Source organism: Macaca fascicularis, chromosome 5, assembly GCF_037993035.2.
Source record: "Macaca fascicularis isolate 582-1 chromosome 5, T2T-MFA8v1.1".
In the NCBI taxonomy this organism is placed as follows: Eukaryota; Metazoa; Chordata; class Mammalia; order Primates; family Cercopithecidae; genus Macaca; species Macaca fascicularis.
In genome coordinates this window covers 154,969,259-154,981,582 of record NC_088379.1, presented here as the reverse complement: position 1 = coordinate 154,981,582, position 12,324 = coordinate 154,969,259, and the positions used below count along the sequence as shown (strand labels likewise).

The window sequence follows — 12,324 nt, the reverse complement described above, 5'->3', positions numbered from 1 at the left end:
CTAATCCTTAGGTAATGGTTTACTTTACAAGTAGAAGACAAAAACACAGATGCAGTGGTAGCATGGGCAGGTAGGGATACAGAAAAAAGACCTAGCCAGGTGGTACACACCCCGCAGCAACTCCTCTCAGCCTCACGAGCAATGAAGAAAGCAGTTAGATGATCACTGCCCAACAGAATCTAGTTTCCTTTATTTCATATCACAGGACCATAAAATATCCTTTTCATAGTTTAAAAACTCATGAGACATTAATCTTGTCTCATAACTTCCAGAGTATCACCGTGTCATACTCTAATCTCATAAATGCTCTCCCACATATCCCCTTTCCTTCCCCAACCTTTTAGGATTCATTTATTCTTTAAGTGAAAATGTTATTCTTACCTCTGGAAAGAGCTTCTTATGCAGCTATATTATAGCACATCTTATTTTCCTTGTTTTTAAGGAAATGAGATGGGACAATCAGATTTATAGAAGAGGATGTTATGGAAGAGTCATTTCCTCCAAAATGGTTAGCACAGAATTTCCCCCCAAATTATACGTTTATGTAAAACATAATCCAATTTTCCAAAAAAAAATATTTTAACAAATATCTAGGAATCTCATTAAAGCTTAATTCATACAAAACTTCCCTTAACAACTAAGGGACTTAGAGGTAAAATCATTGTCTGGGTTATTTAATCAATGAATTGACTGTATTTAAGATCCCTGACCACAGGCTTCTCTCAGTTGAGTGCAAAAACAGATCCAATGGATCATGAGACTCAAAGCTAAGGGTTATAATAGAAGTAAAGAAAAATGCCGTAAGCAGAGGAAAGAGTTATAAACTTGACCTCAGGCCTTGGCTCCAATGTCTGTTCCTCTAGGAAGCCTTCCCCACCACCCCGGCCAATATGGCCATCCTGCCCCATGTCATCACTTCATTTACAGCACGTTAGCTGACGCCATTCCGTGTGTGTGTACGTTTACTATCTCTCTCCTAGGAGAACATGCATTTTTTGAAGGAAGAGACCGTAATCTTGTGACCATGTCTAGGATATAGTATGCCCTCAACTAACCACTTGAGACCAGCTGCACAGACAAGTGGAAAGAGACTTCACAGGTGCTATCTGAAGTGGGTCTTTAGGAATCCAAGGGTTTCGCAGGTAAAGAAAGTTTTGCAGACCTAAGATTCAATACTAACTTTCCAAGTCCAATCACCACGTATGACTTTCGTGTGCACCATCTTTGACTCCTATGTGCAAATACCTGATAACTCATGAGTTTATTTCCTTCTTACTGTAATAAGTTCCACAGTTTCTATTATTATAAAGTTTGTTTTTCAGGAAAAAACAACTAAGTATAATCTAGGTTCTTATGGAAATTCATTTTTACTTAAAAACTCGCAGAAACATACTTTGGTTTATTTAACACTTTCAAAGACCTGACCTAACAAAACAAATGCAGTAGATAGGTTGGGTAGGAGGACCTCAAACTTCATGTGTGTGATTTCTTTAGAATCTTATTTTTCTTAAATGTTCAAGTTAACTTCATGAAGGAATGAAAGTATCATTATCGAAATAACCAAAATTCTCTCACATGCCAAAAAACAATCAGTTTATTGTTTATGAAGGGATAAAAGGTAGAAATAACAAAATGACATTTTACTTTGGAATGAGAGAGGCAGCCATAGGTAGCTCTTAATACCTTCGACTCTTGGCAAGCACTTCATCAGAGCTATACACCCCATTCTGTGATTGGTATCTGGACATGTAAAGCCTCATCAATTTTCCGGAAGATGGGTTCTGGCTAGGGAAAGGCAGCCCAGGCCATCATATGCTCCACCAATAACCCCTCAGATAATGAAGGGTACATACACATTTTTAAACCAGAAGAGACCTAACTTGGAGAGGTGGTCTGCCAACTTCTCATTCCAGAGAAAAGGACACCAAGGCCAGGGAAGTGAGGTGAAATTTTTCTCAAATCTAGTCAGAACTCAGGAATCTTGACTTGGTCAGGCATTTTTTTTCTACTGTCCTTGGTTATATCTCTTCATCAAAACTTTACAAATATTTCAAAACTTTACAAATATTTCATCAAAACTTTACATCAAAACTTTACAAATATTTCAAAATGCTCAGAAGGAGAGAAGACACATGGAATGGAACTAAGACTAGAAATTCTGAATCAGTCACTAACAAGAAAGCCGAAGAACAAGTCATCTGGACATCCTCTGCTGGGTATTACAGATACTGAGCTCAGCAGGCTCACAGCTTAAGACAGTTCAACTAATTTTCCCAATATTGATTAAGAGCCACAGTCCTGCAGGAAGAGGTCCCCCATTTAGTTTTAAATAATAAACAGGATTACAGGACTGCACAGCATCAACTCTAACTTAATCCAGCAAGGGTGGATAAATCAATAAATTGAAGATGCTTGTTGGTTTAGGGTAGTGTTGGAGGAGTGCCAGCTCACACTAGAACAGCTTTTAGTCTCCAGAGACTCTCAAGGTCAAGGGCAGAAGAAAAAATAATTTGGGCCATGCAAATATTTTTTGTCATCTGAGTCCAATGAGATTGGAGCTCTGAATGAATGCTCATGTCCTAATGTTTTGAGTCATCACTCTCTATTCTTCACTCAAGACATTTCAGAAAAAGCATACCTTCTAAACTACAAGTTTCATGGGATCGAAGAAGCAGAGCCTAGTTGAACATAATGCTGTAAAATACTGCCTGAGAGAGCTTTATTAAAAATAATCAACCCAAATGAAATAAAGCAGTCAATTTTGACAATGTGGTGAATATATCACAGACCTATTTTTTACTAATACAAATAACTTCACGGATAGCTGCTTAGTTCTCCTACATGAAAAATCTGAGCACACAATTTTAAATAAAAGTTGAAACTATTTACATTCTGGAATGATTGACAGTAAGCATTAGTGACTATTTTTCTTCTTCTTTTTTTTTTTTTCTTTTATTGAGACAGAGTACTGCTCCATCGCCCAGACTGGAGTGCAGTGGCGTGATCTCGACTCACTGCAATCTCTGCCTCCTGGGTTCAAGCAATTCTCCCGTCTCAGCCTCCTGAATAGCTGGGACTACAGGCACATGCCACCACACCCGGCTAATTTTTGTATTTTTTGTTTTTTAAGTAGAGATGGGGTTTCACTTTGTTTATCAGGCTGGTCTCAAACTCCTGATTTCAGGTGATCCACCCGCCTCAGTCTCCCAAAGGGCTGGGATTACAGACATGAGCTACTGCACCTATATTTTTCTTTAAAAAAATAAAATGCATTTCTATAGAGTATTCTACTAATTTGGGGAGAAATTCAAGAATTAAAGACCCATTGTCAGAGAGAATTCCATATGACAAAAAAGTGCCCAAGTTTTCTTCTTTTGCAGTAATATTATATTAAAAACTTCTTCAAACAAGTGGGAAAAGTCATAAAAAAATTTTGGCTGTGCAAATATTTGTTATATTATTTATCATATTTTGGTATGATTTGGACTCCATAGATAATATTTTTTCCAAATTCCCATCCACTAAAAATCAGTGAATGATTCGAAGGAAAACTGTTAACAGTCAATTTGTAGTTGAAACTACAGTTGCAGAATTAGACCCAGTGGCCATGCACGCTGTGGGCGGTAAAAGACGCAATCTATACTATGTACTCCTATTAATGGACATGCATAATGTCCATCTAATCATCTCTCCTATAATGAGATTCATCTTTACATTATGTCAATTTTACGTAGTAAATCCATTGTTAAAATTTCTTTAGAGAAGGATATTAACATTGTTGACCCTTAAGAAACCATACCAGGAACAGTATCCCAAGGGCATGTTGAGTAACAAGTGCTTAAGCAAACAGGCACTGCCTTGATCCTGCAAATCTGATCTTGGGTCCGTCAAAAAATTGGCGACTCAGTTTTAATATAGCTAGGCAAATATTGCTTGTAAGTGTTTAACATGATTAAGAAAAGCAAACAAGGCCCTTTGAACATCGTATCTTCCTTTTTTATACTTCTCCAGCTATCCCCTTACCTCAAGAAGCCCTTAAAACCAAAACACACAACTGACTGACAGAATGGGTGAAGTCACAAGCACACATGTAGACTGAAGAGTCAATTTAATTTTGGCTGGGTTGCCATCTAGGCAAGGCAGCAAAAACTTCTGATGGCAGTGACTAAATAGATCAACTCAACCACCTTTAGTTTTCCTCGATGTGGCTACATTAGCTCAGGAGAGGTGAACTGTAGATGAGAAAGTAGATGCTGCAGGCACTGTGAGGCCAAGCACGCTCCCTAAGTTTCCTCATCTATAAAATGGGGATAATGTCTTCAGGACAGAAAAGCATGCTGAGATAATACGAGGAAAACCTTTGGCTTGATGTTCAGCTTCCTCTCCCTGCCAAGCTATTGCTGTGACTACATGGAATGTGCCATTTGCATTAAGAAAGATGCACAAGAGCGGACCGTATGAAAACACGTAGTCAGCACATACTTGGGTTCTGCCTGGTCTTTCTGGGTGTTATTTAGAACTGGAAACAGGTTCTAGACTACTGATAATGCCTTTTCCACCTGAAAAGGATGAGACCTAAGTATTGCAGGAATTCAAGGATGACCCAACATACAGTCAAGCAGTCTCTCTGACCGAGGCACGGTTGACACAGCAGAATTACTAATTTATGATGAGGCCCCACTGCTGAATCCAATAGCCTCTATCATTCTAATTAGCTACTCTTACTAGAGGATAAGGCAGGAGAGATTGACCTTGATTTACCTTTTTTCCAACCGCACGTGGAAAACCCTTTAGCACAGTGATTGTCAACCATGGTTCCACATGAGAATCACCTGGGTGGTGGGGGCTTTGGAGACTCCAGACGCCGAACCCACACCCCAAACCCAACCAATTTAATCAGGATATCTGGAGGTTGGGGGATCAGGGTCCCGTATTTTTTGAAGTCCCCAGTCCCCTTGGAAGATGAAGCCAAGGTTGAGACCTGCTGACTAGGATCATCCCTCTTCACCCCAAGTAACTTCTGCTGCAAAGCAAACTAGGAAAGCCAACCTAGAGCATTTCACAACCACAGCTTCTGACAGCAGTCACGACAGGACCCCGAAAACTGGAACATGACAGGTCCCTGCACCAGGGTCCACACCGAGGGTCCAACAGAGCTTATCAGTAGGGGATCACCCAGCTCCCCAGGGGAGAACCGTTTTCTCAAACATTCTGCACTTCAACACAAGTAAATTCAACAATCTTAGCACATGCCACCAGTGCCTCAATTGGCCTCTGACCATTAGGAAATTTTTCCCTTCTTTAAGAGACAAATCTCTAGGGAAGGAAAGTCAGTGTGTATGTGGGCACCCCACCGCCCCCCACCCGCCACCTCCAGCCAATCTCTAGAGAAACAGACAGAAGCATCAATTCTCGTGCCGCTTGGAAAGTAACCCGCAGGCTCCCCGCTGCGCGGGCCCGGGCCCACTGCACCTGCCGGCGCTCCGCCGCACCTGCCGTGCGACGCCCTCCCCTCCTACCTTCCAGCAGCTCGTCCAGGCTGGTGACCTTCCGGCTGCCGTCGATGGTGTAGATAGTGCGGACACCCTGGGGCAGGTTCACGTTATCCGACAGGGAGCGGGTGAGCTCGATGAGGAGCGCATCGAAGGACCGGAAGCGGTCACTGGAGATGGCAAACACCAGCCCCTTGAAGTAGCGGTCCCCGTTCCGGTAGAAGCGTGCCTTCTTGGCCTTCTTCTCCGAGCTGAGGGCCTGCAGGGTCCGCGTGCGGTAGAAGCTGCAGTGGGCACTGTGCGCCGGGCTGGGGATGAGCCCGTTCCCCTTGGGGCCAGAGCTGCTGCTGCCCCCGGAGGAGCTGGGGGCCCCTCTCCGCGACCCCGGTCGCGGCCTTTTGTCCCGTTCCTCAAAGTGCTCCAGCTCGATACTCCTGGTGCTGGCCATCGCGGCTGCTCCTAGGGCTCCCCGCAAAAAGACGTCCGGGCTGACTAAGGGTGTGAGCGCCCGTGCAGGGACGTCTGATCGCGAGGGTCCTTAACGCGCCGGGACACCTGGCTCTGGCATCCCGCCCTCTCCGCGCAGGTGGGGCCGAGGAGCCGCGGAGGTGCTGACCCGCCCGCGCCCTCAGCTAAAAGTGGCCGCAGCGCCGAGCTGCCCAGCTCATTGTCCAGCGCGGCTCGCTCCGTGCCTCCCGCCCGCCGGGGAGCCCCACGCCCCCGCAAGCGCCTCCTCCACCCGGCCACGCCTCACGAGTCCCGCTCGGGAGCCGGCGGGGAGAGGCAAAGTTGGGCTGCCCGAGGCGCGCGCCGGGCCCGCGGGCGCACACAAAGCTCGGGCGTCCGCGGCGCGGAGCGCTCCTAGGAGCGCAGAAGCGAGGGAGGGAGGAAGGAAGGAAGGGTGGGGTGGGGCGGGGCGCGGAGCGTGGAAGAGGCCCCCGGGGAGGTCGCGCGGGCCCCGGCCCGGGGTGCAGCGCCGCCGCCTCGGCCGAGCCCAGATCCCGCCCGTTCGGGGCTGAGAGGGCCGAGCCTGGCCCCTTCCTTCCCCAGAGCGCGGCCCTATCGGGAAATAATGCAGCCCGCCTCCGACGCAGCCGTCAGGCCCGGCCCACCGGCGAGCATCCGCGCTCTGGCCTCCCTCCGCCGCCCGCCGGCTGTCAGCGCTGGAGGAGGCTTCCCGGCCCGGGGGATGCCAAACCGCGGAGAGAGGGAGGAAGGGGCGGAGGAGGGGGCCGAGCGCCGGCGCGGGAGGAGCGGCTCCTGCAGGTCCCGGGCAGCCCCGCCCGCCTGACGGCTCCTGCACGGCGCCGCGCGCTAATGGGCGCAGCCGCGGCGCGAGCTCCTCCGCCTGGGAAACGTAACCGCGCAGGCCAAAAACTACAAAGGAAGGAGATTCAAGGGCAAGGAGCACATCCCCAGCCAACCTCCTGGTGAGGACCCCAGGCCAAACTACTGCAGAAAACCCAAGCCTAGCATTGGCTTGGGGCACACTATTTATTTTTTTTTTTAAAGCACATATGTTGCTGTATTAGAAAATCCTTTGAGAAAACAGCCTCCACTGTTCCCATTGCAGATTCGCTAATATGGTACGTTCAGTAACTTTGAATGAATGATGAGAAGTTATTGGGTGGTAGGGGGGTTATGTAATCAAAAAATATTTATCGAGAGCATACCATGTGTCAGGGATTGTTTCTGTCACTGGGATGCACTAACAAAGGAAAAAGACATTCTGCACCCACTCCCCCACCCGCATATTTAATGTTGTCAATTAAAGCATCTTAAAAGGCCTGTCATTTGTGAGCACCCATGATAGTGGAAATCTTAGTGCAGTAGTGTCTATTCAACAATAAAAACATCTTGGCCGGGCGCGGTGGCTCAAGCCTGTAATCCCAGCACTTTGGGAGGCCGAGACGGGCGGATCACGAGGTCAGGAGATCGAGACCATCCTGGCTAACACGGTGAAACCCCGTCTCTACTAAAAAATACAAAAACCTAGCCGGGCGAGGTGGCGGGCGCCTGTAGTCCCAGCTACTTGGGAGGCTGAGGCAGGAGAATGGTCTAAACCCGGGAGGCGGAGCTTGCAGTGAGCTGAGATCCAGCCACTGCACCCCAGCCTGGGCGACAGAGCAAGACTCTGTCTCAAAAAAAAAAAAAAAAAAAAAAAAAACAATAAAAACATCTTTTCCAAGGACTTAAGAGAAATACTAGTTCTTTGCAGTTTGTTATTAGGAAAGACAAAGCTCAAAAATGTTTGGTCCCCATTTGGCACGTGAAACCTTAGAACATTCAACACCTGGTTTTCTGAGCAGCCTAGACAGCAATCCAAACTGACCTTTCAGGAAGAAAGGCATAGTTGCTTTTTCTTGGGTTGAACTGAGTCCTGGAAGAGCATGAATAAAGGAAGGTAGAAGCACATGCAACGGTCGTTAGCATCTGTGAAGTTGGTGCGCCCCACCAAACGCATACACACACACTCCCTGCATGGCAGCTCCAGAGAGGACTCCTGCTCTGTGCACAATACTCCTCCCAAGGCAGTTCTGGGCGTACGCCTGGGCATATCTAATTTCTTGCGGGGTTGGGGCATGCTAGGAAGTCAGAGCTGATCTGAGGCTTCAATGTAGTTTTTCTAGAGGAAAATCCTGCAGCATCATTAGGGCCACCACCTTAAAAGGCCTCAACCTAGGTCAGTTAAATCAGAATTTCTGCAGATGGGCTTCTCCAACGTATTTTTTAAAAGTACCCCTAAGGTATATCCAGAGTTTCCAACCACAGGCTGTAACACCAGGAATCAAATAAATCAGTGCTTCTTCTCAAACTTTAATATATTTACATGTCATAGGGGAATCTCATTAAAATGCAGATTCCTATTCTGGAGCTCTGGGGTGGAGTTTGAGATTCTGCATTTCCAATGAGCCCCCAGGTAATGCCAATGCTGCTGGTCTTGGTACGAGACTTTGAGAAACAAGAAACTGATTGCAAATTTATTGATATAAGGTTCCGTCTAATTACTAGTAACTCCACAGAGCCCATCAACTTGCCTTAAGATGGCCATGTTCATTTGAATCACTGTTAGTATTTCTTAGGGGGAAAAAAGACTGTCAACTATTGCTGTAGAAACAAATTATCCTAAACTTAATGATTTACAAGAATAAACATGCATAATCTCAGCATTTTTGGCAGATCAGAAATCTGGGAACAGTTTACCTCAAAGCCTCATGTGATTGCTGTCAAGATGTTGACGGGGTCACAGCCATCTAAAGGCTTGACTGGGGCAAGAAGATCCATTTCCAAGACAGCCCATTCACACATGAATGGTAAGGAGGCCTCAGTTCCTTGTCATGAGCACCTTTCCATAGAGTCGCTTTAGTGTCACCCTGACTTGTCAGTTGGCTTCCTCTAGAGCAGGGGTGTCCAATCTTTTGGCTTCCCTGGGCCACATTGGAAGAAGAATTGTCTTGGGCCACACATAAAATACACTGACATTAATGATAACTGATGAACTTAAAAAAAATCAAAAAAATCTCATAATATTTTAAGAAAGTTTATGAATTTGCATTGGGCTGCATTCAAAACTGTCCTGGGCTGCGTGCTGTCCACAGGCCATGAGTTGGACAAACTTGCTCTAGAGAAAGCATCCAAGAGAGCACAAGGTGGAAGACACAATGTGTGTTATGATATAGCCTTGGAAGTCATACACTGTTATTCCCACAATATCCTGTAGGTTACACAAGTCAGCCCTGTTTGATGTGGGAGGAGACTACACTAGGGTGTGACTAGAAGTCAGCAATTATTGGGGTCATCTTGCAGACTGGTACCACGGGTTTCAGTCTTTCAGTCTTTAGAACACTAACACACACTTCCTCACTCAAAGATCCCTGATAAGAGATTTGTCCCTTCTTATATAGTGAATACAATTATACAATATGCCAGTGTTTTTAACTCAAGGTGGATTAAAGACTTAAATGTAAAACCAAAAACCATAAAAACCCTAGAAGAAAACCTAGGCAGTATCATTCAGGACATAGGCCTGGGTGAAGACTTCATGGTGAAAACACCAAAAGCAATTGAGACAAACACCAAAATTGATAAATGGGATCTAATTAAACTAAAGAGCTTCTGCACAGCAAAAGAAACTATCACCAGAGTAAACAGGCAACCTACAGAATGGGAGAAAATTTTTGCAGTCTACCCATCTGACAAAGGTCTAATATCCAGAATTTACAAGGAACTTAAATTTACAAGATAAAAACAACCCCATCAAAAAGTGGGGAAAAGATATAAGCAGACGCTTTTCGAAAGAAGACATTTATGTGGCCAACAGACACATGAAAAAAAGCTCAACATCACTGATCATTAGAGATATGCAAATAAAAACCACAATGAGATACCATTTCATGGCAGTCAGAATGGTGATTATTAAAAAGTCAAGAAACAGTAGATGCTGGCGAGGCTGTGGAGAAATAGGAACACTTCTACACTGTTGGTGGGAAAGTAAATTAGTTCAGTCATTGTGGAAGACAATATGGCGATTCCTTAAGGATCTAGAACCAGAAATACTATTTGACCCAGAAATCCCATTACTGGGTATATACCCAAAGGAATATGAATCATTCTACTGTAAAGACACATGCACATGTATGTTTACTGCAGCACTATTTACAATAGCAGTCATGGAACCAACCCAAATGCCCGTCAATGATAGACTGCATAAAGAAAATGTGGCACATACACACCATGGAATACTATGCTGCCATAAAAAAGAATGAGATCATGTCCTTTGCAGGGATGTGGATGAAGCTAGAAGCCATCATTCTTAGCAAACTAACACAGGGACAGAAAGCCAAACACCACATGTTCTCACCCATAAGCAGAAGTTGAACAATGAGAACACATGGACACAGGGAGGGGAACAACACACACCAGGGCCTATTGAAGTATGTGGTACAAGGGGAGGGAACTTAGAAGACGGGTCAATAAGTGCAACAAACCACGTTGGCACACATATACACGTATACATTTGCACATTCTGCACATGTAACCTGGAACTTAAATTAAAAAAAATTAAAATAGGCCAGTATTTTAACATTATTCCCTAACATTATATCCTTAAGTTAAAGAAAGGTTACTACTTTTCAACAGGGGTGGGGGGGAAAAGAGAAAGCATTTCCAAAGGTGTTACTTAGTTAAAAAATGTTTTTGTGATCCTACTCTCCACATTTGTTTTCTTGAAGAATCTTATTTGTGATCCTCTTATAAGAATTGAGATGCAATCACTTTTCATAAGGTATTTATGAATGAATATGATATAAAGACCCAGTTGGTCAACATTTGAAGATTTGTTGAGGTAGGAAAAAATCAGTTTCAGTGTTCAAATTCTAATGCAAACAAAATTTGGAGGTTCTAGGTAGACAACTAGTACTTAACTTGGCTTACTTCATGATTTTCAATTTATAGAACCAAAGCAGATTTTCTCCTTTCGTGCAGTTGCAGAATTTGCAGAGTAAGATATTTTAACTGGCATTTTCTTTGTTGAGATACTCATTTTTTTCTAATGAAGAAATGCCATCTGATTATTAATCATTGGTCCTTCCAGAGATGGTCTAATTCTCTTAGGTGGTGACAAGTTCCACCAACTCTGTCTGCCACACCCTGATTTAAGGAGCTTCTTCAGGAAGGGCTGGCCACAGATGCCTCTTTACTATCTGGAAGCCCACTTTAACCTTAGATGGCTCTTGGTTGTAAAAAGCGTTGTTAGAAAAACCTTCTTTTTAACTCCCCTTAACCTAACACTTACTTGAATAAAAACTTTTGTGCCAAGTATTTTTAAAATGGCTTCATTTTTCTGCTAAAGGCAATTCGAGAATTTCAGTCCAAAAACTCTTCTCCCCTTTTTGTGTGATTAGAAATGACCCCTTTTTGCTTTTTATTTATAATACTTATAAGTCTTGGAATATCTAGTGGATGTGAAAATTTTGTTGGCAGTATGCAAGAAGGGTCTTCTACAAACCATTTGGGGCAGAGAAGCTCAACTGGGCATAAAGGAAAATAAATTGTTCTCTTTGTTCTCTACACTTCTGTTTGTATCACACACCTGTAATACAATTTTAGAGCTGCTTTTAGTCAGGTAGTAATTCCGTCTCCGGCTTACTCCCTCAACCCCACTCTGCCTTGACTAAGAAATATAATGCAAATTTTTATCTAGCATAGTTTGTTTAAATGATACTTTATTAAATATTTCATTATGGGTCTTTACATAAGAAACTTGCCTTGAACATTTCCTGTTTTTTGCCTCATGCTACTTCATTTCTCAAATGCTATGGCTAGTCTTCACTTTTGGCAAGAGACTTCTATTTTTAAAGGCAGTTTTCCAGTGACTCCATTACTTATTACATAAAGGATGCCTCCGAATCTTTCAGACTGCATTGTGCTGAGACATTTTGCTGTCTCATGTTTTCATTCCTGTTCACTATGTGCCAAGCATTTCTCCCAGAAGTAAAAAATGATGAAATAACTAAACTACTTTAAGTGAGAGCACCTGGTGACTATAGAGTTAAAATTTTGAAACTAAGCATGACTCTCATTTCATAGTCTTATTAATTGTAAGTTCTAGTGCTTTCTGTTAAGCTTTAATGAGAAAGGGTATAAGGTAAGGCAGTTCAGAAAGAGACTCTCCATCTCTACCCCATAATCTGTACCTAGACTGGAAAAAAGGCTCAAACTGTTTTCCCAATAGTTGTTCTGCCTTTGGAGCTTGTTGTCCTTTTCACCCCTGATTTTTGTAGCACTTTACATAGATATTAATGGTTTCTTCACAAATAAGTGAGGGAATAAT

The 12,324-nt window shown here is 43.8% G+C and overlaps 1 protein-coding gene across 15 annotated transcripts in view; it reads right to left on the bottom strand.

Moving 5' to 3' along the window:
- The window catches only part of DCLK2 (doublecortin like kinase 2), a 180,701-nt gene extending 173,917 nt beyond the window's left edge, over positions 1 to 6,784 (bottom strand). For all 15 annotated transcript variants that reach the window (XR_277458.5, XR_012435156.1, XR_012435155.1 and 12 more), the window contains exon 1: positions 5,520 to 6,784. Coding sequence is in view for 7 of the 15 variants with exons in the window: in XM_005556049.4 (XP_005556106.2) it covers positions 5,520 to 5,940 (421 nt within the window). In the remaining 8 variants the exon portion in view is untranslated. The remainder of the gene's footprint in view (positions 1 to 5,519) is intronic.
- Positions 6,785 to 12,324: the final 5,540 nt, after the last annotated feature.